The 25,627-nt window shown below is 34.0% G+C and overlaps 1 protein-coding gene across 1 annotated transcript in view; it reads right to left on the bottom strand.

Moving 5' to 3' along the window:
• LOC117116800 (leucine-rich repeats and immunoglobulin-like domains protein 1) overlaps nucleotides 1-17,734 on the bottom strand; it is a 45,879-nt gene extending 28,145 nt beyond the window's left edge. Inside the window, exons 1-7 of the mRNA XM_033260895.1 lie at nucleotides 17,348-17,734; nucleotides 8,248-8,319; nucleotides 7,673-7,732; nucleotides 2,853-2,921; nucleotides 2,136-2,207; nucleotides 415-486; nucleotides 183-257 (exon numbers count right to left, since the gene is read on the bottom strand). Coding sequence (XP_033116786.1) covers nucleotides 183-257; nucleotides 415-486; nucleotides 2,136-2,207; nucleotides 2,853-2,921; nucleotides 7,673-7,732; nucleotides 8,248-8,319; nucleotides 17,348-17,535 — 608 coding nt within the window. The 5' untranslated portion in view covers nucleotides 17,536-17,734. The remainder of the gene's footprint in view (nucleotides 1-182; nucleotides 258-414; nucleotides 487-2,135; nucleotides 2,208-2,852; nucleotides 2,922-7,672; nucleotides 7,733-8,247; nucleotides 8,320-17,347) is intronic.
• Between the last annotated feature and the right edge of the window lie 7,893 nt (nucleotides 17,735-25,627).

The following is a 25,627-nucleotide window of genomic DNA, read 5'->3' as shown; positions in this document are numbered from 1 at the left end:
GTGTATATCATTGTAGTAAATCATTTCAATTGCGGTTATTAATTGTGTGTTTTAGCTTTCCTTGTGGTTATGCAGCTTCATTGTGGTGATTACTTTTTCGTTGCGATGAATTTGCTATATTGTAGTAATTACCTTTCCAAATTGGTAATTCATCGGACCCTTATAATGATGACATAACTTACAATGAACAACTGATGGAACCATGCAATGCAAACGTGTTTTTCTCTATCGTATCAAAGTTGTTACTTCTTATCCAGCTTGATTAAATAAATAATTTGGTAAAATTTATATTTTAATGATTGTAATAAATAAATAAACGGTACTTCGTACTATAATAATTCAGTTTTTTTATAATGCAGTTAATCGACACTAATATACAGTAAGTCCCGACAGTGTAAACACGAAAACACCTACATGCTAGTTAAATTTTTAATTGTTTTAAAGGTGTTAGGTTGTATATACTTGATGTTGTTGCTCGAAATTTTTCTGAGGATAAAAGAAAAGGAAAACAGAAAATAATTAATGATTGTAATTAATATATCAAATAAATAAAACGAACGGTTCAGTTCAAATGTTCATGAAACATGGAAATAATAATTATTAATACATGTTCAACCCCTTTCGAATACATTTTAAAAGGATATCATGACATCATGACATGTTGATACGCCTGCGCGCAATAATTTACTATGCCGCCACGCGCGAACTGGTTATCGGTGGGAGACAACAACATGAGATCGTGACAGTCCATACTATTTTTTACCACTGGATCTTCATGTATTATTATATACTATATCTTTTATCGACACATCTAGATGTGTATAAGAGACAGTAATTATATTATATATGGAGTCGGCAGTTGCGATCTCCATACCATATCACCCTTTAGTTCAGTGTAATTTAATAATATTTATAGGCTAGGCTAGCGGCGACTTCGTGGTCAACATTTACAAGGCTTCCATCTAGGCTGAGCTCTTGTATACAGTATTTATAGGCCCACACGGGAACGCCAGGCCTACGCTTGGTTTTCCAGGCGCTGTGCTTCACAATAGCAGCTTATGCTTAGTTACAGTTTGTGCAAATGATTTATAGGTTTTAATAATTATTGTTATTATAATTGTTATTTGAGGTTATTCATAATTTCATCATAATAGTAATACTGTAATACTTGAGATTAACGATGTCGTACAGCAGACAGAATAGAATTGTTTCTGTCTCTTATACACATCTATCTCAGCAGAGTAAGTCTGTACTATAGAGGGCGCTGTTTAAGAGTTTGTTATCGAGTTTAATATTTATCTTTGTTTAAAACTGTTCAATAACTGGAATGATAAGACATGTAGATTCTATGTGCTTACCTAAGACAACTTTATTTTCTTTCTTTTCCAGGAAGAATATACACAGTTGTTGAATATATATGCTATGCTATACTGTACTATACCATTTTATACAGTAGAACACTATGCTATAACTGCATTGTAAGACAGCATAATAAAGTGATTTGATGCTAAACACCTGCGGTATTTATGGTCATAGTTCATTGCAACAACGTGTTTACGATCTCATTCTCCGAATTTCAACAATCCCCAACAAAGGATCTAGGCTGCTTGCTTCCGGGGCATTTTCCACAGGTATTCTCCCCCGCCGGACATTTTCCCCGAACATTTGTCACCCACCCCCTCCCATACATTACATATAACAAGAATTTAAATCAATGCAATGAATACAACAAGAGTTACATAGTATTTAAATAAAATTAATTATTAAATTGTACATGATTTTATTTTTGTTACTCTTTCTATTTATTTATAAAAAAAAAAAAATAACTTCAGCATAAGAATACTTATAACATGGAAGATACTTATAAAATTAAATGCGGCAATTATTTCTATTATTACTGAAATACATTGTATTGTATATATATATATATATATATATATATATATATATATATATATATATATTGTACATCATGTGTATTGTACACACATACATATAAAGCGCATATATATAATATATATATATCATATATATATATATATATATACATCATATATATATACTATGTACTCAGTGGCGGCTCTAGGATATATTTTCTGGGGTTGGATAAATTACATTGATTTCATTATACTTACAACTGCCTTAAATCCATTGTGTCTTTAAAGGTTCTGTTATTGATGAATGTCACATTATTACCATCTAGGCCCCTAGAAAAGTGAACCGTTTATGTTATTCACCTACTACACACACACACACACACACACACACACGCACACACACACACACACACACGAGTATAATTTTAAAAAACAAATAATGGAATTTCCCCACGTATTCAAGCAGCAATCAAGAAAACAAATTGCCTGGATACTGGTACTGGTATTCTGCAGCAGTCAAGAAAATTATATGCTGTAATACGACTGGTGATTTAATTATTTTAATGGGGATGTGTTGCAGTTTAGCCCATTTTAATACAGGTCATGCTTTTGGTAGTGTATTCAGGCACAGGCAATCCATAAAGTGACTGCTCTAGTTGCATTGCATTACTGAATATTTTAAAGGTACGCATTATTTTGTTGCACTGTGTACTATTGCGCACTTTTCTGATAATAGTGTTTTCTTATCTTTTCATCATTTTTAATTATATGTAAAGTGTATTTATATCTCAGGGGTATTCAAATATTACCTGATACATTCTAGAACTAAAATAAGTGCCGTATTGTAGGCCTACAATACAAGGCCATTCATTTGTTTACGATTTTTTGTGTTGACTTTTTTTTTTTAGAATTAAGACTTGAAACTAATGTTTCTACAGTATTCAAAAAAGTGAATGTATTCAGAAAACTGCATACACTCTAACAAGAGCAGATAGGTCATCAAAAGCTCCATCAATTGATTGTATACTGTTGTAATTAGCAGATCTGCAAAGAAAATTATTAAACACAAGGTGTTAGCATACTTTATAACTGATTCTCAGTATATATGAATAATATATTACTGGAGACAAAGAAGGAATGGAAGTAATTCAAACCAAAAAATGTTAAGTAATATTGAAACTGATTTTTAAAGTTTAATTTGAAGGTTAACACTAATGTGTTTAAAATCCATACTAAATACAGTGACCCAAATGGTGTTTTTAATTAAGTATGTACGATTTAGGGCTAACTCGCTGGCTTTTTTATATTTATATTATATTTTATTATTTATTTAACTGGAGTTTAAGTGTGGAAATAGAATTTTCATGTATCTAATTCGAATAAGATTGTATCTTGTGTTTAATATCTTTTTTAGGCTTGCAATTGCATATCAAACCAATTCGAAGCGTATTTGGTACTATAGTATAATTCGTCTTTAAGTCCATCACAATTTGTTATGAATCTTGAACATAAATCGCTGCGCGTAGATATAAACTTTTATTTCGCAGACTCAATGCATAAACAATACAATTACATTATTAAAAAAAAGAAGTATACTAATATAAAATGTCAGACCAGCTGACGTACAATTTAGAATTAAAAAGCAATTTATCATACATATTTTTCACAATTGGATTATTAATAATAATAGACCTAATAATAATAATAATAGCAAAAGCAGCAGCATTAATATTATACTTAAAATATGCTAGGCCTGTTATTGCGTAATAGTAGTAGCCTAGGCCCTTCTTAATCTTAGACGCCTGTATACAAATGATTAGGCTGAAACAAAAACAAAAATATGTTGCATACATATTGTATAGGCCTACCTTGAGTATTTCAATATCACCATTTACATGATAATCTGCACAACGAAGTATGGAATTGGGTTTTAAAGAATCTACCATTTTTTAATCTTTATCTTACTTCCAGCATACATAAAATACGGTAATAATGCTATGTATACAGATCAGGCATCTTTACCCAAAACAAACACCTCGTCATGAAATCATGCATGGACGTCAAACTTAGGTTATGCATATTAATGTTTATCAGCTCTACAAATTGACCTACAATAGCGACCTCTATAGTGTGTCCTAATTGTGGGGGGAATTAATGCGAGTCGGAATCCAGTATAATCTATGATTATGGCGGGAATTCATCACTAATGGAATATCCATAGAGGCTGGGAAATCTTTTCAGTAACGAACAGCAAACCACCATGGACACCCTCCTCCTGACATCCAAATGACATAAGTTAAACAGCTTGAGCCGATAATTGTAGGAAGAACGATCTTCATATTTCCTACTATGAAGGCAGGCGTAAAATCTAAGAGGGCTACATCAATAGATGTACAAGAATGCCTATCAAATTGAAAAGTCCTATGATGATAAAGATTTGCTGAAAGCAATTCAATATTCCCTTCCGAAACCCATGCCGATAATTGCTTGGTCATCAAGGTAATTTAAAATGGGTCTCAAGCAAGACTTTCAAAAAAATTATTGATGACAGAGGACAAGGATACGGGACGGTAACTACAAACATTATCCTTTGGTTTGTTACTCCCTTTATATACTGCAACAATGTTTGCAGTTTAAGACGAGGGGATGATACCTTCCATTAAGACATGTGAAAAAAGATTACAAAGCAAAAAGGAGATAACACTACGACCCTGATTGAGAACTCTCGGACTGATACAATCGGGACCCATAGCTGAGTTTGCATTCAGAGACTCAAGCATGCTAAATAGTTGCTCAACATCAACCTCAACATTGCCTATAAGCGGAACATTATTATTGCGGAGCAACAACAATAAGCAAATCGATATTATTGATAAATACATTTTGCAACGTTGTTGAGTAAAGAAACAAACGAACCCTGATTTTTAAAAAAAATAAAGAGTGAGATGAAGCACCTTTATTGAGCGAACATATATACAGAAATAACGCAAAGACTTATCCCTGTCAAGACCTTTCACGTAATGTTTGAATGAATGACGAGTGTACAATTTTTTATTTTTTGTACACATTTTTATAAGGTCTGGTGTAATTCATCTATTCCCCATTTAAAATCAGCTCTACGCATCGAATCATTCATGGCTTAAGTAATTTATATCAACTTACCCTTTCCAAATAATATTAACATATTTGTCATGAAGAAGATCATAAAGTATACATGCTCAAATGATTCCAGTCAGCTTTACCATACTATTACGTTAGGCGAGCCACAAGTTTTTGATAAGATGTTCAAAAATTGCATTCAATATGCACCGCGAGATGATCACATAAAGGGTAACTATCAATAACTGCTACATTAGTAAACATAATCCAGTATGTGACCAACGCCTGCAAGTGTCGTGTACATGACTGTCAATCAGTTGAGACATACCAATACATCGTCACTGATTGAAGAAATATGATAAATTAGCAGGCCAATTAACTGCCTCAATTTAAATTAAAATTTCCTAACAAATAAACAGCCCACAAGTTCGGGCACTTAGCAATAGCATTGTTTACACAATTAAACATTTCAGAGTCAAGAGAAGCATTAAAACCTAGTGGTCTGTAACAAACACTAATCTGGAGTACGCCAGTCCTCGACTGAGCTTGTATCCACATCAAGACTCGGAGGCTGATTCTAGATCTGTGCGGTGGCATGGGTTTAAGGATAAACGACCAGCTAGCAAAACACCTCCACCATGCCTATTGCTATCCCATCTGGAGGCAAAAATAGTCATTAAGCAAAAGTTCACCATCAATAATACTTGAATCCAACCAGGTCTATTGAATATGAATAAGTAGACAACAAACTGTGAGCATTAAATGACAATATTGACAGTAAATTTGTAGACAATGATGGGGTGGTACAGTATAGGATCGTTGTACATCTAAACTGGTTCCAAATAAAGGAATGACAGGCTTTTGAAATGGCATCGAGGACAGATTCAATTAAAAGTAGAAAATGATTTTAACACAGAAAACTGCCGAGTTGAAACACGCCCACACTTAATATGGCAATCGCTTTGATCACAGTCAATCACATAGCTCGATGATTGGAGGTAACAGATTTTTTTTTCCAAAATGAACATGCAATTTTCACTGGCCCAGGATTGGGATAAATATCTCTTGAAAGCAGATGAATATTAAATCATGCCGTATAAGTGTTATAGTAACCACACCACCAAATTTGCATCTTCCAGGCCACATCGCAAAGCTAAGCCGCAGACATTCTAAATTCCACCGTACAGGGACAACGTCAGCTGTGAGACAATTTCCTGTCCTAGCTGGTCCTAGCAAATACAAGACTTTTTTTGTTGATTGTGACTTTTGATTAATGATGTATTGTTCCTTTAAAATGCCAAAAACAAATTTTATAAAATAATTTTAAAATTAACCTGCTCATTTTGCAGTTACATATAAATTATAACTTAAGCATAATAAATTATTTATTTTTTAAAAATGATTTTTAAACTAGACAATTATAATAAAGATAATAAAACAGTTCCAGTGATTGGAAGTGTTTTCATTATTTTTTGCTGTAAAATGACGGGTAAACATTTTAAGTTCAAGTTGGTAATGTTTATGTTACTTCGAATGCGCAGCTTTACAAAGCGATACATTTGTCTAGAGTTAGACTCGATTCCTGTAGTAGCCGCTTGTGCAGTGTGTCGTCTGATATTCAAAATACTATGCGGTCTCGGACTCAATCATCACTTAAATTTCCAAAATTAAATGACGGTGCCAACTCTCTCTGTTATGACCAAATGTATCAAATCGATCAACTGCTTTTACGCAATTATTAATCTTGTATCTTACATAAATGATGTTTGTTTTTCCTTTGCAATGTTCCTCCCAGAGTGTCAGAATAACATAATACACACGCCCTTGCTTGTTTGACGTATTCCAGGCTACGTACTTGTGAATAATTTCCACTTTGACGACGGATAGCTAGGCCTTGTCACCTTTCAAATTGTTTTCGGCGTTCATTTCTGACACCATGTAAAATAACTAAGTTCACGACTATAATTATTGATGAACACTAATATCATAAAATCTCCAATTGACAATTCTTTTAAAAATGGCGAGATCGTACAACAGGTTCTACGCTTCACGCGAGCGCATAGTACTTAGGAACAACAATAACAGGCACAGATCCATAGTGCGCTATATTTTTACAGAATGGATTGCATATAATCCTGAAAATGCGGGTTTTTTTTTTCGTTCTAATTCATAGGCCGAATTTCTATACTATGCTGCTTTCAACCTCCATCGGGCAATGGCAACTGCAGCAGCGTCGTGTAATTAAGCTTTCACTTTCTCCGCTTAGCGCGCTCGCACTTTGGTAACATTCAACAAGTCACGTAAATAATATTTGATTAAATTAAATAAAAATAGAAAAAAATATAATTTCTTAGATTGTTATTTTTGTTTGTTGGTTCCTCATACAGTGCTCCCATCAATTCGAGACCCCTCTAATTCCGAGACCTTTTTAATTCGAGTCCTCTTTTATAAAGCACAAACTGACCACCTATCTTTTAAATTTCGGGCTCACCTTGTAATTATGAGACCCCCTCCAACTCGAGATTAAGATAACTTTTATGAAGGTTTCTTTTTTAGTGTCTTGAAATACGTAGCTTTTAAAAGCAAATGCCGTATGGCAGTTCGTCCGTAATAGGCATCTATGTTTGTAAAACAGACTGTTCACTAAATTAGGCCAGTTTGATTAAAACGATTTTATAAAAAATATCAATACATACATGACCCTGATTCCTTTTGGAAACTTAGGCAAGGATGTAAGGTTGTTAAAGTCCAGTACTCTAAAAGATAGAAATTTAACAAAATTATATTAGGTCAATAACGACTTGGTGATAAGTGGTGATTGGTATGAAATAAATAAAGAGGCAGTTTTTCAAGCACATCATTACAACATTGATATTATAAGTTGTATCAGTGTGAATTAAAACTCGAGAAATTACAGTCAAATTTAACACCAAAAAAATCTTCGGGTAAAAGATGTACGCCACTGCCTGTGCTAATATGCTATAAAACTTAAATATCAGTTACACACGATGAATTTTTATCATATAAAATGTTACAATTTTGTTTTGTTTTGATCACTTCAAGATGTCTACCGATTCGTGAAAAGGGGGTATTTGAAATACGATAAACACGTTTAATGTGAACATTACCTACATCCTGAAGTGTAGACGCCCGTTGTATGCAGATAAAAGTGGATTCTATAGGCTGCATCATAGTTAGTGGAAGGAGTTCTTATTCAAATGATATCATTATACGCAGCCGCGTATATACACACAAAAATGTGTCCACTTACATTATATTTAGGTACTGCAGTCGAAGCAACGTATCATTCGGTATCTCCAATATATTGTTCTTCGAAGCATCACTTAAGACAAAAAAAAAATCACTAATAATGTAGGAATTCAGAATGAGTCGTTATAAAAAAAATCGAATTAAAATGTGGCTACCAGGGAAAATTAGTGAAGCTTCAGGCCCGTAGACAGCGATTTTTTTTTAATAAATCGCCCTTTGTCCAGCAAATCCCAAAGCCAAATAACTCATACACTTTGAATTTTTTTTTCTTGTATACCCAGCGGATATATTGCTCTCAATGCCGTAGCCATCTCTTGGGACGGTTGGAACAGTCCTACACGATGTTTTTATCGTTCCACAAAGAATAGGGTCTACGTTGTGAAAAAATAGGTACAAATTATGCAATTTCACACATAAAATGGGTCCACTTTTTGGAAAAGAGGTCCAGATTTCTCATATTTAGCATAACATGGGTAAAATTTTAAGTAAATGGGTTCAGATTTTTCATATTTTTGCCTAAAATGAGTAAACATTTAAGAAAATGGGTCCACATTACTCGTAAAGAGATTGTCCCGCACTTTTCGAAAATCTTGGCTACGGTATTGATTGCTCTTCTTCCTTTACATTAAATACTTCTTCTGACGATTGCAAGGAGTAATGGGACTGGGACTTGTTTTCCTCCCTGGCAGTATTGCAGTGAATTGAAAATCATTGCCTACTACATTTCAGCAGTGGCTTAACTAGGGGTGCGCAAATAGTATACACCCCTCCTCACTAAACATTGTTCCCCTAGTCGACCTATTGGAAACCATGGAAACCCCAAAAATTACGCTTAAGTAGTTAATAATCACCCCATGACAACCGAAACCCAGTTTTGTCCAAATGCTATATTCTACCCAGGATTATGAAAACCCAGAATCTAAACCCAGTTTACCTAATTTTAATCTATTGCATTATATTTACCGTAGTGGGTAGAAGTGCCAATAATAATAGAATCAACCTTAAAATCGTTTTTTGGCAATTTCTTATGAAGTTATAGGCCGTTATATATTATTTAATCGTGACGTCACTGGCGAAAAATTTAACAAAAGATCGTGCAAATAAAACCGCGTAGGTATCCACCGTGTACGATCTTTGCGTGCATGCTGTAACCATGGCCTATAACTGCATCAGCCGTTGTCAACAAATGAGTTACAGCCATGGTTAGGCCTACAGCATGCACGCAAAGATCGTACGAGGCGGATACCTACGCGGTTTTATTTGCACGATATTTTGTTACATTTTTCGCCAGTGACGTCACGATTAAATAATATATAATGGCCTAAACTTCATAAGAAATTGCCAAAAAACGATTTTAAGGTTGATTCTATTATTAATGGCATATCAAAATTTCCCTCTAGAACAAAAAAATCATTTTGCTAGTTCTCTTTTAAGTTCCATCTAAGAAACCTATGGAGAATCAGGAAGTTCATAGATAGATTCCGTTGTGAGGGCACTGGTTCTTTGAAGACAGGACTACTGCAATTCACTGTACAGTGGCCTGTTAAAAAAGGATATATTCACCCTAAAAAAATTTCAAAATTCTGCAGGTAGATTATTTTTTTCTTGTAAGTCACCAATACTGTTCATTGACCTATGTCACAAGGCATTTCTCACAGACCATTGGTCACAATGAGTTGCCATTTATGTCAAATTCCTGAAAATGTATTATTACTTTTTATTTGGTTTAGTTAAATTAAAATTGACTGAAAATGGCCCTACTCACCTTTGACCCACAATACATGTTGTAACTCTGTAATTACTAGTTTTAAAGATCTGATTTTGGTATAATTTAGTTAGTAAACAATTCTATTCAATTAATATTATTAAAGGTAAAGAATCCATATCAAATCAAGTCTGTTTAATTTTAATATAATAATTAGTACATATATAAATGTATAATATATAATATACATAATATATATAATATATAATGTATAATATATAATATATAATATAATAATATAAAATATATAAAATATATAATATAAAGAATAAATATATTCTTTATTCTTTATTCTTTATTCTCAACCAACAGTGTAAAACATCAATAATAGGTTGAAATAAAATTTTCAGTAATCAGAGCATAAATATATATACAATACAAATTAAAAAACGAGTTTTTTAATTTAAAAGACAAGCGTTATAAGCTGACGAAATTCTACGGAAAATAACATTTTTACAAACATTTACACGAGAATGTTTAACATGAAGAAAAGGATTATAACAAATATTACGAACAGGTACATTAAAATGAAACATGATACAAGACTACATTTAAACTTAGAGTTAAGACATTTGTACAAAAAGTATAAATCTTGTCTTGCTCTACTAGACGTCAAAGAAATGATAGGAGGCCAATTGACTGCTGGGCCGATGAAGCGGAAGAATTTTCTATGGATTCGATCTATTCTGGAAACTTGGGAAGCAGAGAGAGAGTTATATATAACTGAGCAAAAATCGAGTGATGGTTGGATAAAAGATAAGTAAAGTGCACGTTTTGTGTGTGGGGAGAACTGAATGCAATTGCGCCACATTAGCCCAAGCAATCGATTGGCCTTTATAACAATGTAGTCAACATATGAAATAAATGTCAGTTTACGGTCAATAAAAATGCCGAGGTCACGAAAGGAATTTACACTTTTAAGGACCTCACCTTGAACAGAGTAAGCAAAAGTAATAGGTGTATCCTTAAGAGGCAAGACAGGACTTTGAATTTATCGGACTTCAGGGACATTTTCCAGTCGGAAACCCACTTGCCGAGTCTTTCAGATCTGCCTGGAGTGCAATGGAGTCCTCAATGGTAGTAATGATTTTATATATCTTGAGGTCATCAGCGAACATATATAATATATATAACATAATATGTATTATATAGTATATTTTNNNATATATATATATATAATGAACATATATTATCATTAAATGGAACAAATTATTCAACTGTAGCGGCTTTAAAATATTAAAGGGCGAAGGTTAAGTGTCAATGTTCAGTGATTAAGTTAGGGAGATTCAGATGGCAAAACATGCAAAAGTATTATCCAATGGTAGGTGTGTGGAGAGCAAGATTTCTGTGAGGGGGTTATTTCTTGTGCTCTTATTTTCTTCCCAATGCATCACTGATTCCTTTATACGATATCAGATAAAATAAAATGACTATTATATGATATATAAATGAATAACGACATGATTTTGGCAGCGGCCATTTTGAAATTCAAAATTAAGGCCCTAGAAGTGAATTTAAAAAAAACTGGCACCCAATTTTTTTTCTTAATTAGTGAATTTTTTAGACATTTCTAGACATGTTTGCCAAGAATTTACCCTAAAAAATATGACATAACACAACAGACTTTCTTATTGTTCCCTCATATCCTTCTTTTTTTGATCTACTGTAACATTCTTCAAAAAAGGCTATCAGGATTATACCTGGCTCTCTACCACGGGCTCATTCATCCCATCTATTCTCAAACTTAAACCTACTCAAACGCAAAGATATTAGTTTATTCCAACAAGGCTCATTTATTTATTCTGCAACGCACTCTCTTCTTCAAACTCAGTTGAGCGATATATTTTAATATTCACAATTACTCTATTCACACTTACTTTACCCGATCAACTAGAATTAACGTACCCATTTATGATACAAATTACTTTCAGCACAATATTAGATACTCAGTTCCCACTTTCATTAACAGCTTACTATCCACAATCTTAAATTCCATTTCTTTAAAATAATTTTCCTCATCAAACTTAAAAAAAACACTTGATTTAAAATTATTAAGCTATAATTTATAATATCGGTCGTTTCTTGATGTGTATTGCTCTGATCAAAATTTATGTAATTACTTATTTACTTATTTATTTTTCTGTTTTACTTATTTTTGTCGGTCTGTTTTAATTTCAGTTGTGATTTTATATTTAATTTTATTTTATTGATTTTTTTGATGATGAATTTTTTTTTGTTACTTTTTAATGTATTTATTAATTCAGTTATAATTATGCAATGAGTTTTCATTTTTTATTTTTTAGGCTTGCCCAACACAAGATTTTTCCTCTCAGGAAAGAGCTTACTTTCATTGCGTGTTTTCATTACTTATTCCTCTTTTTATCACATTGTGTATATTATTGTAACACATGACAATGGCAGAGGCCAACACCATATGGATATAGAGCCTATAAAAAATGCCTTGTAATGAGGGTCGAAGGTCAGTAACAGCATTTCGTTACTTTTAACCGAATAGTAAATAAAAAGGTGTCTACTGAATAATTGGAGATCGATCTGTACAGCCAACATTGAAACGTGTCAAAGGTCTGAAAAGGCATTTCCTGTCATTTATTAGCAAACTGTTTTATTACACCAAATAGAAACATGAATGTTCCAATCATATTGATACCACAATTAACTCTCTTCCACCAGTGGTTGCGAGATAAGGACACTGTGTCTATGACATTGAACATGTCAAAGGTTAGAAAGGGCATTTCCTGTCATTTTTAGAAAAACAAATTCTATTAGAGTAAATACAAACATGAATGTACCGAACAAATTAGCACCAAAATTAACTCTCTACTACCAGTGGTTGCAGAGATAATAAGGACTCAATGTTTAATATTAAAATTAAAGTTAAAGTTCAGAAACGTCATTTTCGATCACTTGTTAGCAAACTGTTTTATTAGACTAAATAGACATGAATGTTCCAAAGAAAATGAAACCCTAATTAACTCTCTACCACAAGTGGTGGCGGAGATATAAGGACCTTATGACTATGACCTTCAAAACATGACAAATTTCTGAAATGGCATTTCCGGTATCTTTAAGCAAATATTTCTATTATAGGAGATAGAAATATGATTGTTCCAAACAAATTGTCACCAAAATTTAATCTCTACCACCTGTGGCTGCGGAGATATAAGGACTCCATGGATATGACATCTGACCATGACCTTTCGCCACATTTTGAAAATGTGTTACCAAGCCAAAAAAATATTTTTGGATCACCCTGAACTGATCTATTAAACAGTTCTTGAATACACTTTAAAACTTGTTTGCAAATCATTAGATAGGAAAAAACACCTATACTTCTGAATTCAAATGAACCTCATTGAGATGGAAGCACGATTTTCTGGTCGACTTCTTTCGTCAATACACGTTGTTTATTTAAGGTGCAACAATAAATAAATCATGTTTTTATACACTTACAATAATCGCCTGTAAACTCTCCTTGTGTTTAGTGTGTTTCACTTTGTTTGTACCCAGAACAAAGGACACACACGCCGAAAATAATTACGCGTCGTATATGGTCGGTCCGGGTTTCAATCTAAATCAATAGTTAGTTTCAAATTGTGTTCAGCGTTTCTTTCGCTCTGCATGAAATTTGTAGTATACGCTCGTTTGAATATACATTAACGTCTAAAACAATAATTAGTCTCTTAAAGCATCCATGAGCACATGTGAAGGTGTAGGCCTACAATACTTTGATTGTGGGGTGAGCTGGGCCTAAATCAGGAAAATCAAGATTTGTTGCGTATGTTACATGCTACTGAATATTGTAACATCTGCAAGCAGTATGCTTTGATCGAGCACTGCTCTCGATTTGTGTACCTAATACAAAAATCATTCAGATTTTAAACATAATCAAACGGCATCAGAGTTTGTTTCCCTGTATTCTATAGCATTCTTTTATGCAATAAGAATGACGGCCCTACTTCGGAGAATAATCCTATACTACTCCTGCTGCTGCTGCTGCGCCGCCGCCGCCGCTGCTGCTACTACTACTGTTGCTGCTACTGCTGCTGCTGCTGCTACTACTACTGCTACTACTACTACTACTCAAGGAAGCGAACGACACCCCCCCCCCCCTTAAAAAGCTGNNNAAGCTGGATGCCTAAAAGTCACCTCCATTGGAACCCTGCATTTCACCACCCGATTCTCCTAATAGATCTGATAAGTATCAGTTTCGGTGACCATTCATGATGCTGTCACCGACTCTGATTATTGGATTGTGATCAGATAATTGATGGCTGGTGCCGACACCAGTATAGAAGTGTATCAGCATTATATTTGTCACCGAAACTGATCGCTTAAAATCGGCTGAATTTCACGGTAATTTGTGTTTTCCCACATTTGTAGCTAGTTTGAGGCCGCATAAAACACAAAACGAAAAGTTTAAGCTAATATTCGAAATATGTAGTTACGGTATTAAAGATAAAACTTTAAAGTGGATTGCGGAATATCTTGCTGGTCGTTCACAGCGTGTCTCAATAAATGGATGTCTATCTAGTAAAGTCCTAGTGCTAAGTGGTATCACACTGGGCTCTGTTTTGGGTCCAATTTTGTTTACTATTTTTATCAATGATTTACCTTTAGTATCTAACTCCTTCGTAAAATTGCTCGCAGATGATACAAAGCTTTTTAGAGTTGTAGACTCGGTTGATGATAGATTCCGTCTCTAGGAAGATTATTAATGCCCTATGTGAGTTGTCTCGAAAATGGAACTTGCCATTCAATAGTGACAAATGTAAAGTTGTTCACTATGGAAGAAATAATCCAAAATGTTCCTATTTTATGTTTGGTATTGAAATTCAGGCAGTTGACAGTGTAAAGGATTTGGGAGTTACCTTTGATTCCAGTCTTAATTTTAGAATGCATGTTGCCGATATTTGTAAAAAAGCTAACATGAAATTGGGCATGATAAAACGGTCTTTTAGATTCCTGAAGAAAAAAGGTCTATTGAAATTGTATAAGTCTAAAGTGAGACCAACTTTAGAATATTGTAGTGTAGTCTATAACCCAATTTATAAGAGAGAGGCAGATTCCTTAGAGAAAGTTCAACAACGAGCAACTAAGATATTTTTTGAGGTAAGGGATTTTCCGTGTGAAGATAGACTTAAATTTCTCAATTTTCCAACTCTAGCGTTCCGTAGACAGAGATCTGATATTTTACAGCTTTTTAAAATTGTCCATGGAATTGATAGGGTTTCGGGCGATTTATTTTTTGAGTTTGATAAAAGTGCTCGAACTAGAGGTCACTCTTTTAAGCACTGTACGACACACTGTAGTACACTTATTAGAAGTCGTGCTTTTTCATTTAGGTCAGTCAGGCTGTGGAATTCTTTATCGAATGAAGACGTTACTCTAGCTCAATTAATGTATTTAAATTTACAATCGAAGTACGTTTGGCTGACCATCCGCTCAAATTTGCGCCCTATGTTAATAAATTTTAAATATTATGGGTTTTAATTTTTTGAGGGGCCTATAATAAGCATCGTTTTGCTTGGCCTCTATACCCAGGAGGATCAGATTATGGAGAACTCTCTTGGGAAACAAGTAAACAAGAAAACAAGTAGACTTCATATTTATATTTGCACATCTTCAATTTAAAAATCAGAGTAACACAATGGCTTTTCTGCTAATACAGGAATAGACAAAAATACTCATCAGAACCTATTATTCGATAGCCAGGATCAAAGAGATATGTGCTTTATGAAAATGACTTACCTAATGTTGATAGTGAATTCTGTGTTCTGACCAAAGTCTTTTCTTTTTTTTTCTTTCCAAAAATCTAAAGTTTATTCACATTACTCCAATGCCTAAATTCTATTTGAGTTTAGGACTTAGGTCCAGGGGGACGAATGAGGGACCAAACATGTAATGGTAAACCTATACGTGACATGGGGTACCTTTCGCCTACTAAGCAATTAGTAGAGCTCCGCGTAGTACGCTATAGGAAAATTATCATACGAAGGTTAGATTTAATGCTTGAACAAAATTCAAGAGGGCCTGTAAGACCGGAAGAATTTTTTGAATGCATTAAATCTAACCTAAGTATAATAATTTTCTTATAGTGTACTATGCGGAGCTCTACAAATTGCTTTATAAGCCAATCGCCGTCTATTAATTTTAGTTTTTTTCATAACAAACTGTTGTCGCAGTCACCGGTTGCTATAGTGATATATCAGTATTCTCTGTGTGTACTTACATTTAGCTGTGCGTATGCTTATTTGTGCTCCTGCTTCATACGTTCCCGAGTACGCGTTAACTACAAATCAGCAGGTACAGTACGGAAACGATGAATAACTCTTGTAATTTTCATTGTGTTAAAGAACTTTTTTGTAATGCTGTTTTGGTGGACATTCGTCAAAGAAATAATAATTTCAGCATTCGAGAGAGAATACAGTCCTGAACTTTAGAAGGCCTCGGTGGCCTTCACGCCTACCCGTAGGCCAGTATCTAAATTTGTTCCTTGAGTCTTTAAAATAGCTCTAGAATATTCCTATTAAACGTTCAGTTTGTTTTGTTTATGAGGGCACACTGATTCAATGAATTAATTAATTGTTCATACTTAATATTGAATTTGAAGTAACTTTCTTCGGGTCATAATTAAGCTTGTTTTACGAAAGTAATTTTAAATTACAATTCAATTTCATTGCAGTGCGCCATGTAATGTAATGTAGATCGATTTGTATAGCGCTTTATACCGGAGTCTCAAAGCGCTGTGGACTAGCTCGTACAGTAACTTTCTTCTTTCCTAAGGATCTCTTCATGTCTGAGCTACCCGGTACCAGCTACACTTTTCTGCCCACAACAGGGCCTGTTTGGACCAGTACATCGGGGTAACCCTCTGCTTGTCTCGAAAGATGTACTAGGTTCTTTTAAGTGCACACGAGCCAAACGGCGTACACTGGGCCTACGGTTTATAGTTCTATTCCGAGGAAACTTGTTCACCACCAGAACCATAGGCGAGCGTGCCGTTCGAACCAGCGCCGATATATTGACTGTAGGTTGCGGAATGAAGACATTTTGTTTTGTTTTTGTTTTTTTCTTTTTTTTGCACACGAACCTAAAAAAATCAAGTCAAGCGTCCACTAACTGAAAATTTAGTGGACTGTGGGAGTTCTGCAAATAACATCGGGAGTTGCAGTGATGACGTCACGATTGACTTATAATGAGCAATATAAGTGTTAGTAAGGTTTCGAAAGTAATAATACATAATAATACAGTATAATTATTTCATTATTAAATCTAAGTGTTTTCCAAAAAGGCGGATAAACATCGAAACACTTACAGATACGTGGTGTTCACCGGTATGCCTTCGGGTAATTCACTAAGTCCACGTCCCGTACAATCAACTACCCAAGTACCATCTAAATGCCACTGGCAATTACAATCGCCCGTCGAGTGGGTGTCTCCGCATGCTGACTGGCTGGAAAATTTCACGAGTAGTAGGAGTGTTGTCCAACGTAGAACACTCATTCTTTAGTCGCATTTAATGTTAAAGACATCAATAAATGGTGAACAAAATAAGGTACGAATTGATAAACTACAAAACGTTCAATAACGGCAGATTGGAGTAAAATAGCCTAGTCTGTGTTTAGAAGTTTCACATCCTTATTTTGTTAAACAATACCAATTCATCGTGTTCATTGAGGCTTCGAGAGATTTGTTTAGATTATTAAAATACACACCGTCCAGACGCAAACAGAATCAGGAAATAAAGTACTACAAAAGAACACGCAATTAACGTCTCCACGAGAGTTGATTGACAGATAAACTTACTAATCCGCGAGCGCCATTTAGTCACGTGATCAAAAACTTTTTCTCGGACATTTTAATTCCTTAGATAGCTGGTTTAAAAGCAAAACATACGTTAGCCTAGGCCTAGATAGATACCCAGATTTACATGAGCAGTGCGCATCAGTGACTTGGCCTTTGCCGACAACAAGGTTGACTGAATGCGGATCTTCCCTCTTCTTTTGGGAGCGAAATACACAGGCTTTTACAACAATTTCTCCGCCATGTTCCATAAAATAGATTAACACTATGAATATATGATTCATTTGCCTACTGCCTACCCTGAATTCTCTTTCTTAAAGAGGTTTGATAGCAAAGAATATCTTTGCAAACTCGATAAGTCTAGCCGCCGTTGTCTAAGGTTTTCGTGATTTTGTGGGCTGGGCTTCGCGTCCTTGTCGTCAGAACTTTCAAAATGAAATACACGGGGCACCTTTTTTTCTTTGCACAGTAGGCAACCTACTATTATTACTATACACACGTCAACGTTTTTCATAGTAGTGAAAATAAAAATAATAAAAGTAATAATGATAAGAGTAATAATAATAATAATAATAATAATAGTAATAATAATAATAATAATAATAATAATAATAATAATAATAATAATAATAATAATAATAATAATAATAATAGATTGACAAAATTAAAACACTTCTTTATTAAGACATGACGAACTGTTCTGAAATTGTCATTTTTATCCATTTATCCATTTTCGAGATATTCAGGTCATTTATTATTTTTAGATATATTAAAGTTTAAATGAACTTCAAATTCTTACCCGAATTTAAATGTCACCAACACTTTTCTTCCTTGTAACATGGTTAAACTTTTATGAAAGTTTCATTCAGATCATGAAGTTGATTATTTTTTAAATATTTGGTCTTGGACGTTTTTCTCTAAATGGTCCTCATATCCATGTCCTACTCCGGGTCGTCACCAAAATGTAATCACCTCATTCTTGGATCATACTTAATAATCCATGTAACTGCCATTTAGATCTGTGCAGCTGTCTTTCAGATATTTTGAACACAAGAAACACACAGGACCTTAAAATTTAAATGACTCTCAAATTCATACTCGAATTCGGATCGTCACCAGCACTATAATAGTGTAGTTTTATATAGCGCACATATCCATCTAATGTAAGATGCTCAGGGCGCTTGATATGTGGACTAGGAACTCGATCAATGACTTTCTCCACCTAAGGGTGACTTCGTGTCTGTGCTACACGGCAACCTGGGTTTATGTTTGTGCAACAAGTTTTGAGATATGTCAAAAAATAAAAATCACAATATCACATCATCATCATCATCTTCATGGTCGTTACCAAAATGTAATCACCTCATTCACCATTTAGATCTGGGCAGCTATTTTGAACACAAGAAACACGCAGGACCTTAAGAATGGTTGTCCATAAAAATCAAAGATTTGGTCGCAGATGTCTGAAAATGGATTTCTCTCAAATTTTTACCATGAATAGATACTTGGGTAAAAAGCATATCTATGACAATTGTTTACTGTATTTTTTTTTTTGCCTTCGTTGTCATGGCAACGACTCATTATCTTACCGTTTTTGTTAATTTTGAACATTTTTAGAAGTAAAAAAACACTGATTTTCAGACCATATTAAAAAAAAAGAACATGCACTATATATATTTTTGTGATCATCCATGTAAATAACCAGGTATTAACTTCCATTTATCGAAAAAAAAACGTGTAAAAAATCTTTTTGGAAGATAGTATTATTTACAAAGAGGGCTTTTTCTCAAAATATATATTTTTTTAAAGTATGCCTAGCTCAGAAACCTATCTATAACTTCCAATGCGGTGCATACATATCTTCCATCTTCCATATTTTAATAGTCAATAGTTGTCTAAACAATACTCAAGAAAAAAGTTGTGGGTAATTTACACACGTGGATGCGGTATTGCCAGAAAAACGGCATTTTTTGAATAAAAATATATCATTTTTTACTAAATGGATAACACTATAAATCAACGTAAATTTATTTTAAAATACTGTTACTATAGTTAAATAGTCTAACAACATGTTAAGAAATGTGTTGCCAGGCTCATTTTAAGTAATTTAAAACTTAATTTTGTACTGTATTGCCAGAAAACATCATTGTTTTTATTAAAAATTAAGGTAAATATACATCTTTTTACTAAACAGTTAACGATATAAAATATAATATAATTCATTAACTATAACAAATATAGTTACTTGACTAGTTTAACAACATGCTAAGGAATGTGTTGTAAGGTTTGCCAATATGCATTACTGTATTGCCAGAAAAAGCAGCATTTTTTCATTAAAAATATTGTAAATATACATTTTTTTTACTGTGCGGAAAATGCTATAATATAAAATATAATTCATGTAACCATAATATTACTATATACATGACTATCATAACAACATGTGTTGCCAGGTTTATTTCAAGTATGTTAAACTCAATATTATACTGCATGCATGTAAAGCAAAAAACTTAATTTAACTTTCTGTAACAGTGTAAACAAAACAAATTTAAACACCACTCTGACAAAAGCAATCCATGATAAATTCGCTTTCAACGACGAGTTATCATTTTAAAATTACTCAATGTATTTGTTGAATTCACCATGAAAAGGTAATTGTACCATATACAATTGGAATGTAAAGATCAACAGTTTCGTGGACAAGCATTTGGAGGTTGCGATTCCTCTTCGGCAGCTTAAAGAATATCTTCATCGGAATCGTCAACAGTTTAGTAGCCTACAGTGTACTACTGCGTCCTGACACTTCTCTAATAGCTTTACATCTTTTGCTTAGATATTCTGATGGTTTAGATAACTTAGACGTCGTTCCCAGCTCTTCTCATGTCTTTGTCAACCTCTGACACTGACTATTTGGAATTTCTTTTTGTCAGGACATATTCTTTTTCTGGAAGCGGTTTGGCGCAGCGTGAAAGGTTTGGTTTCCCAACCTCGAGGTCGGGGTTTCAATCCCTCGCTGTGCATTTCGCTTGTATCCTTGAGAAAGACACTTTATCTGCATTGCCTCTCTCCACCCAGGAGTATAAATGGGTACCTGGTGGGGTTGCGTGCTCCTGCGCTGAATACAGCAGCAACACTTAAGCATGTGGATCCAATGAATATGATTAGATTAAATTAGATTGTTGTTTCTAAAAATCTTGCGTTTTTTCTTGTTTTCTTTTAATGTGAAGGTGCGTGTTTAATAAGTGTTGAATATATTTTCAGTAAACTTCTATCAGATTACTCTTCATATTCACCATATCCACACCTATTTGCTCAATATGGTAATACACGATAAAACACAAGATTTAAATATTTCACTCCATGCACTTGTTGTCCAATTGTTCAGTCTTATGATCACATTCTTAAATATCTATCTCGCTTAGAAATACAACAATCCGCCTTCTTACCGCCTCCTTGTAGAACTGAACGTTTCAAATCTTCATTTCTGACATATTCTCTAAATGTCTATCCGTCTTCTGCCAACAATTCCTCCATTTGTACTACTCCGCTACATTGGTCTATTGTTTAATTTGTTTATGATTCTTTTGGCCATTGCAAATATATATTGATGAACATAAATGTAATGTTCTGGTATGGCAGATAACAGTCGACTGATGGATTTTGGAGCAAATGAAAATTAAATTGAAAGATTAGACTTTAGAAGATAAAAATGCTATCATGGGAGTATGCAAGTGTCGGTTAAAAGCCTTTTAGAATAACCTAATTCTGCTTTGTCCAACAGTGTTTGATTCTCAGGTCTTTATTTAAGTGTTCCTGTAACTATCTAATTTTCTAGGGTACAGAAGCTTATGTAGGACTTTATAAATCAATCTTCGGGACGGAAAAACAAATGATTATTAAAGGTATCCTTTATTTCTAAGTTGGCCTTGTGCACAGACTGGTAGATGTTGGCGAACAGGTTGACCAGACGGGGTCAGTGCATTTGTCCGGAGGTCCTTTGGTCCGAAGGTCCGTTGGTCCGAAGGGTCTTTGGTGCGAAGGTCCGTTGGCCCGAAGTAATTAATTCAAATATAGAGAAAAATATATTTGAAGAAAAAACATGTTTGGGACCACCATGTAGGTCTATATTGGCTAACAATATACAATTATTGCTAGCATGACTTGTCAGCTAAGTTTATGTATGTTTTTAACAAATTATTAGAAAATGAAAAGATTCCAAGCGAATGGAGCGTAAGTATAACTTCCTAATCTTTAAGCAGGAGAGAGAAAAGTTTTAATAACAATAGGGGAATTCAAGTAACTTCCATACAGTGCTTGCAAAATCTTTACAGATTTATTTACTTATGGCCGATGAGAAACAGTTAACTACTTTTTGACTTTTACAAAGTAGACACATTTTCAGTGGCGGCGAAAGCATCTGGGAAGGAAGGTGGGGGGGGGAGAAGGGCAAGGTAAAATTTTTTTTGCGGGGGGGGGGGGGTTCCTTGACTAGAGCAAAGTGAGCATGGTCGGGTTTCAATTAAAATGTTTCGAAAGTTGTCCATTGGGCGGATTCCCCGCAAAATGTGACAATTTAGGGGTTTCAGAGGGATATTCAATCGATTCTAAATAGATAGTCTCCTAATGTGTAAGAAATACATATTTCTCCTCGACGAATTGTATTTTTCTCTACTCTTCTGGGGGGGGGGGCAAACTGGGGGCCACAAATTATCTAGGAGGAACTTTTCCCCCTGTAGTGCAAAAGCAAAGTTAAAAGCAAATAAGCACTATATATGATTCGTATCATAGTACATTGAGTTTCAATTCATAATACTACTAGTAATAGTTCAACTGAAATTCTCACTGAGAACATCTTTCTATCCACGATCGAGAGAGAAATTTTAATGATGTGAGTTAGCCAGATTTTCGTAAATTTCTCAAAATAAAGGAAGTATATATTTTTTTTTAATTGTGAGGCAGCAAAAATGGATGCGGGAGGTGACAAGAAACTAGAATTTTTGTTGTTTTACTTGGCCCTATATGTTGTTAGGGAAAATATGAAAAGTCATTTTTCTTAATTTACTCCATAAATTATAAGGAATTGTTTCACTGCCGTATAACCTGCATTCCACTATAATTCGAAACAACGGGCCTTCGGACCAATGAACCTTGGGACCTTCGGACCAAAGACCCTTCGGACCAAAGAAACTTCGGACCAATGGGCATTCGGACCAAAGACTCTTCGGACCAGAGGTACGCACCCGATCAGACACCCTTCGCAGTGATCATTTTTATAAAATGCCATTGTTTTTGGTGGTTCAATGCACACCAAAAGACACTATGGCATCTTTGAAATTTGTTTTCCACTTTCTAAACCAGGTCAAATGGCATATGCCCTCCATACTCAAACTCCATACTCAAATTATTAAGAAGGCTTATACCATCCCACTTGCAGTTCTTTATATGTTGCAACATTTGCAAATGTAGAAACAACCTGTTACTGTCTGATTCTAAAGCATGTTTCATTTTAAAACCATCTTCAATGACATGAACTTCGTTTGCATAAATTTGCACTTAACCTTGTCTCTTCAGCAATTTCTTTTGTTGCAAGTAGTGTAGTTGTACAGTGGTAGCAGGCAGCATTGTTGTGTCCTAAATATACAAATGTAAGCTTAGGAAGCACACACTTTAGCCATGAAACTATCGCTGTTTTGGGCATGCGTTTGAAACACCGCAATGCAACAAAAATGTGCCAAGATATTCATTTTCCAAAAAAATCTGTTCGAAATTCTCTGAATTTTAAAAACTGAATTATTTAATCCTGAATTATCAGAATGACGTGTTTTCGTCAATCAGTTGCAGTATATGTTGTCTCCCTCGTCTTGGTTAATGCATTCCGAATCGTGTGATGCCATTTGGCCAATAAAGAATCATGTTAAGGAAGCTTCACATTAATAATAAAATCAAATAGAATAAGCCTTTAAAACCCCTGATTGCTGTAAACGGACCACCATCCGGGACATAGGACTTCTTGTCGGGCGAATCCTAGCACCACCCCTACCACGACCACATTATTATTAGGTTTATATTTTTCACGATAATGCCTGAATTGTCCCGATAAGAAGGTGTAGAATTGTTGCATGATGTGGTTAGGGACTGGCATTCCCAGGCCGGTTAAGGTGATGTGTCCAACTGATGACACCACTGACAGAAAACGTATAAAGTGAAATTATTATAAACTCATCTTAAAAGGGTTTAAAATACCGCTAAAACAGAAAAATGACAACATTGATATAACAAACATTGTTTTTTGTTTTTTTATTACAACATTACTTAAGGTATAGAAAAACATTTATTATTGTTCTAATCAAAGAAATCTATGAATAAATCAGCGAAAAAACTGGTAAATTTTAATATTATAATTGTTTTTAATGAAAAATGCCAGTTTCTCTGGCAACGCTGCTAGTATGATTTTTAATTACCTAATTTTTTTTAACTGGAATTTTCTAAGGAAGCATTAGATGGTTTCGATCGTGGAAGGCGTTATATAAATATAAAACAATAATCATAACTACCTATTTGTAGAAAATCAGTTCTAAGAAAGCACCATTTTGAGGTTTATGAGCAATTAAAATTAAAGTTTTTCATAATTTGGAAAAAAAATGAAAAACACCCCTTTTTAAAAACATGCTATCTCCCAACTACGAAATTACAAAATATGTAAAAATATGCAACAGATACCCAATGTAATGACCTTATACACACACTTATTGTTTTTGATGAATAAACCTAAGAATATCAGAAATAATGTATCAAATTATTACAAATATTAACTTTTAAAAACAGCAAAAAAATGACAAAAATTGCAAAAAAAAAATACAAATTTACCCGTTGCCATGGAAATATAGTTACAGAGTAATTAAAACTTCATATTTGATTACTTTATAGCCATGTGCAAAATTTGAAAGAAATCCATTTTTTTTTTTGTGTCTGCCACTATTTTTGAAATTTCTTTGATTTTTACAGACAACTGCTCTGAAAAGTTAAATGACTCTCAAATTCATACTCGAATTCAGATCGTCACCAACATTAGTTTTAAAATATCTTGTCTAGGATGTTCTTAAATGCTTTTAAATAGTCCTGACATCTACACCCGACTACGGGCCGTCACCAAAATATAATAATTTCTTTATTGGGTTATACCATTTTCAAATAATTTGAGGTATGTCCAAAAATAAAAATCACAATATCACATCATCATCATCATCATCATCATCGTGAGATTATTGTGCCCCCCCAACCCCCCCCTCCACTCTCATGCTCCTGATTTTTACACAGTTTTTAAGAAGATGCAATTGTTTGTGGGCCGAGGCTATATTACTATAATTATAAGGAGGTGTTCTAATGGACATTTTTATAGAGACCTATGTATTATGCACTTTACAAATCTTAGCTGGCCTAGGTTTGATGTTATGCCTACCTAGCCTTTCAGATGATCATGCCCAAATGTTATTTTATTTTCCATTTTTAGGTAGTAATACGACTTAGGCCTATATTTTTCGAGTTACACCTGATGTTACTACTTTCATCCCTCAATATCTGTAAGCATAGTGTTATATGAATGTAATTCTAGTAATTGCATCATGAAACAAATTATAACTTCAACATGTATTATAATAAACAAGAGAAACGTTTCATTTATTTATATATTTATTTAATTTTGTGTATAGTCTACTCTTATATATACGTACAGTACTTATGCTGACCTTAGTTTATGTTTTGTTTTGTGTGTGTGTGTGTGTGTGTGTGTATG

The sequence above is a fragment of the Anneissia japonica genome, unplaced genomic scaffold, assembly GCF_011630105.1.
Source record: "Anneissia japonica isolate Jap-2015-1 unplaced genomic scaffold, ASM1163010v1 scaffold287740_len772037_cov194, whole genome shotgun sequence".
NCBI lineage: Eukaryota > Metazoa > Echinodermata > Crinoidea > Comatulida > Comatulidae > Anneissia > Anneissia japonica.
This window is presented reverse-complemented; position numbering and strand designations above follow the sequence as displayed.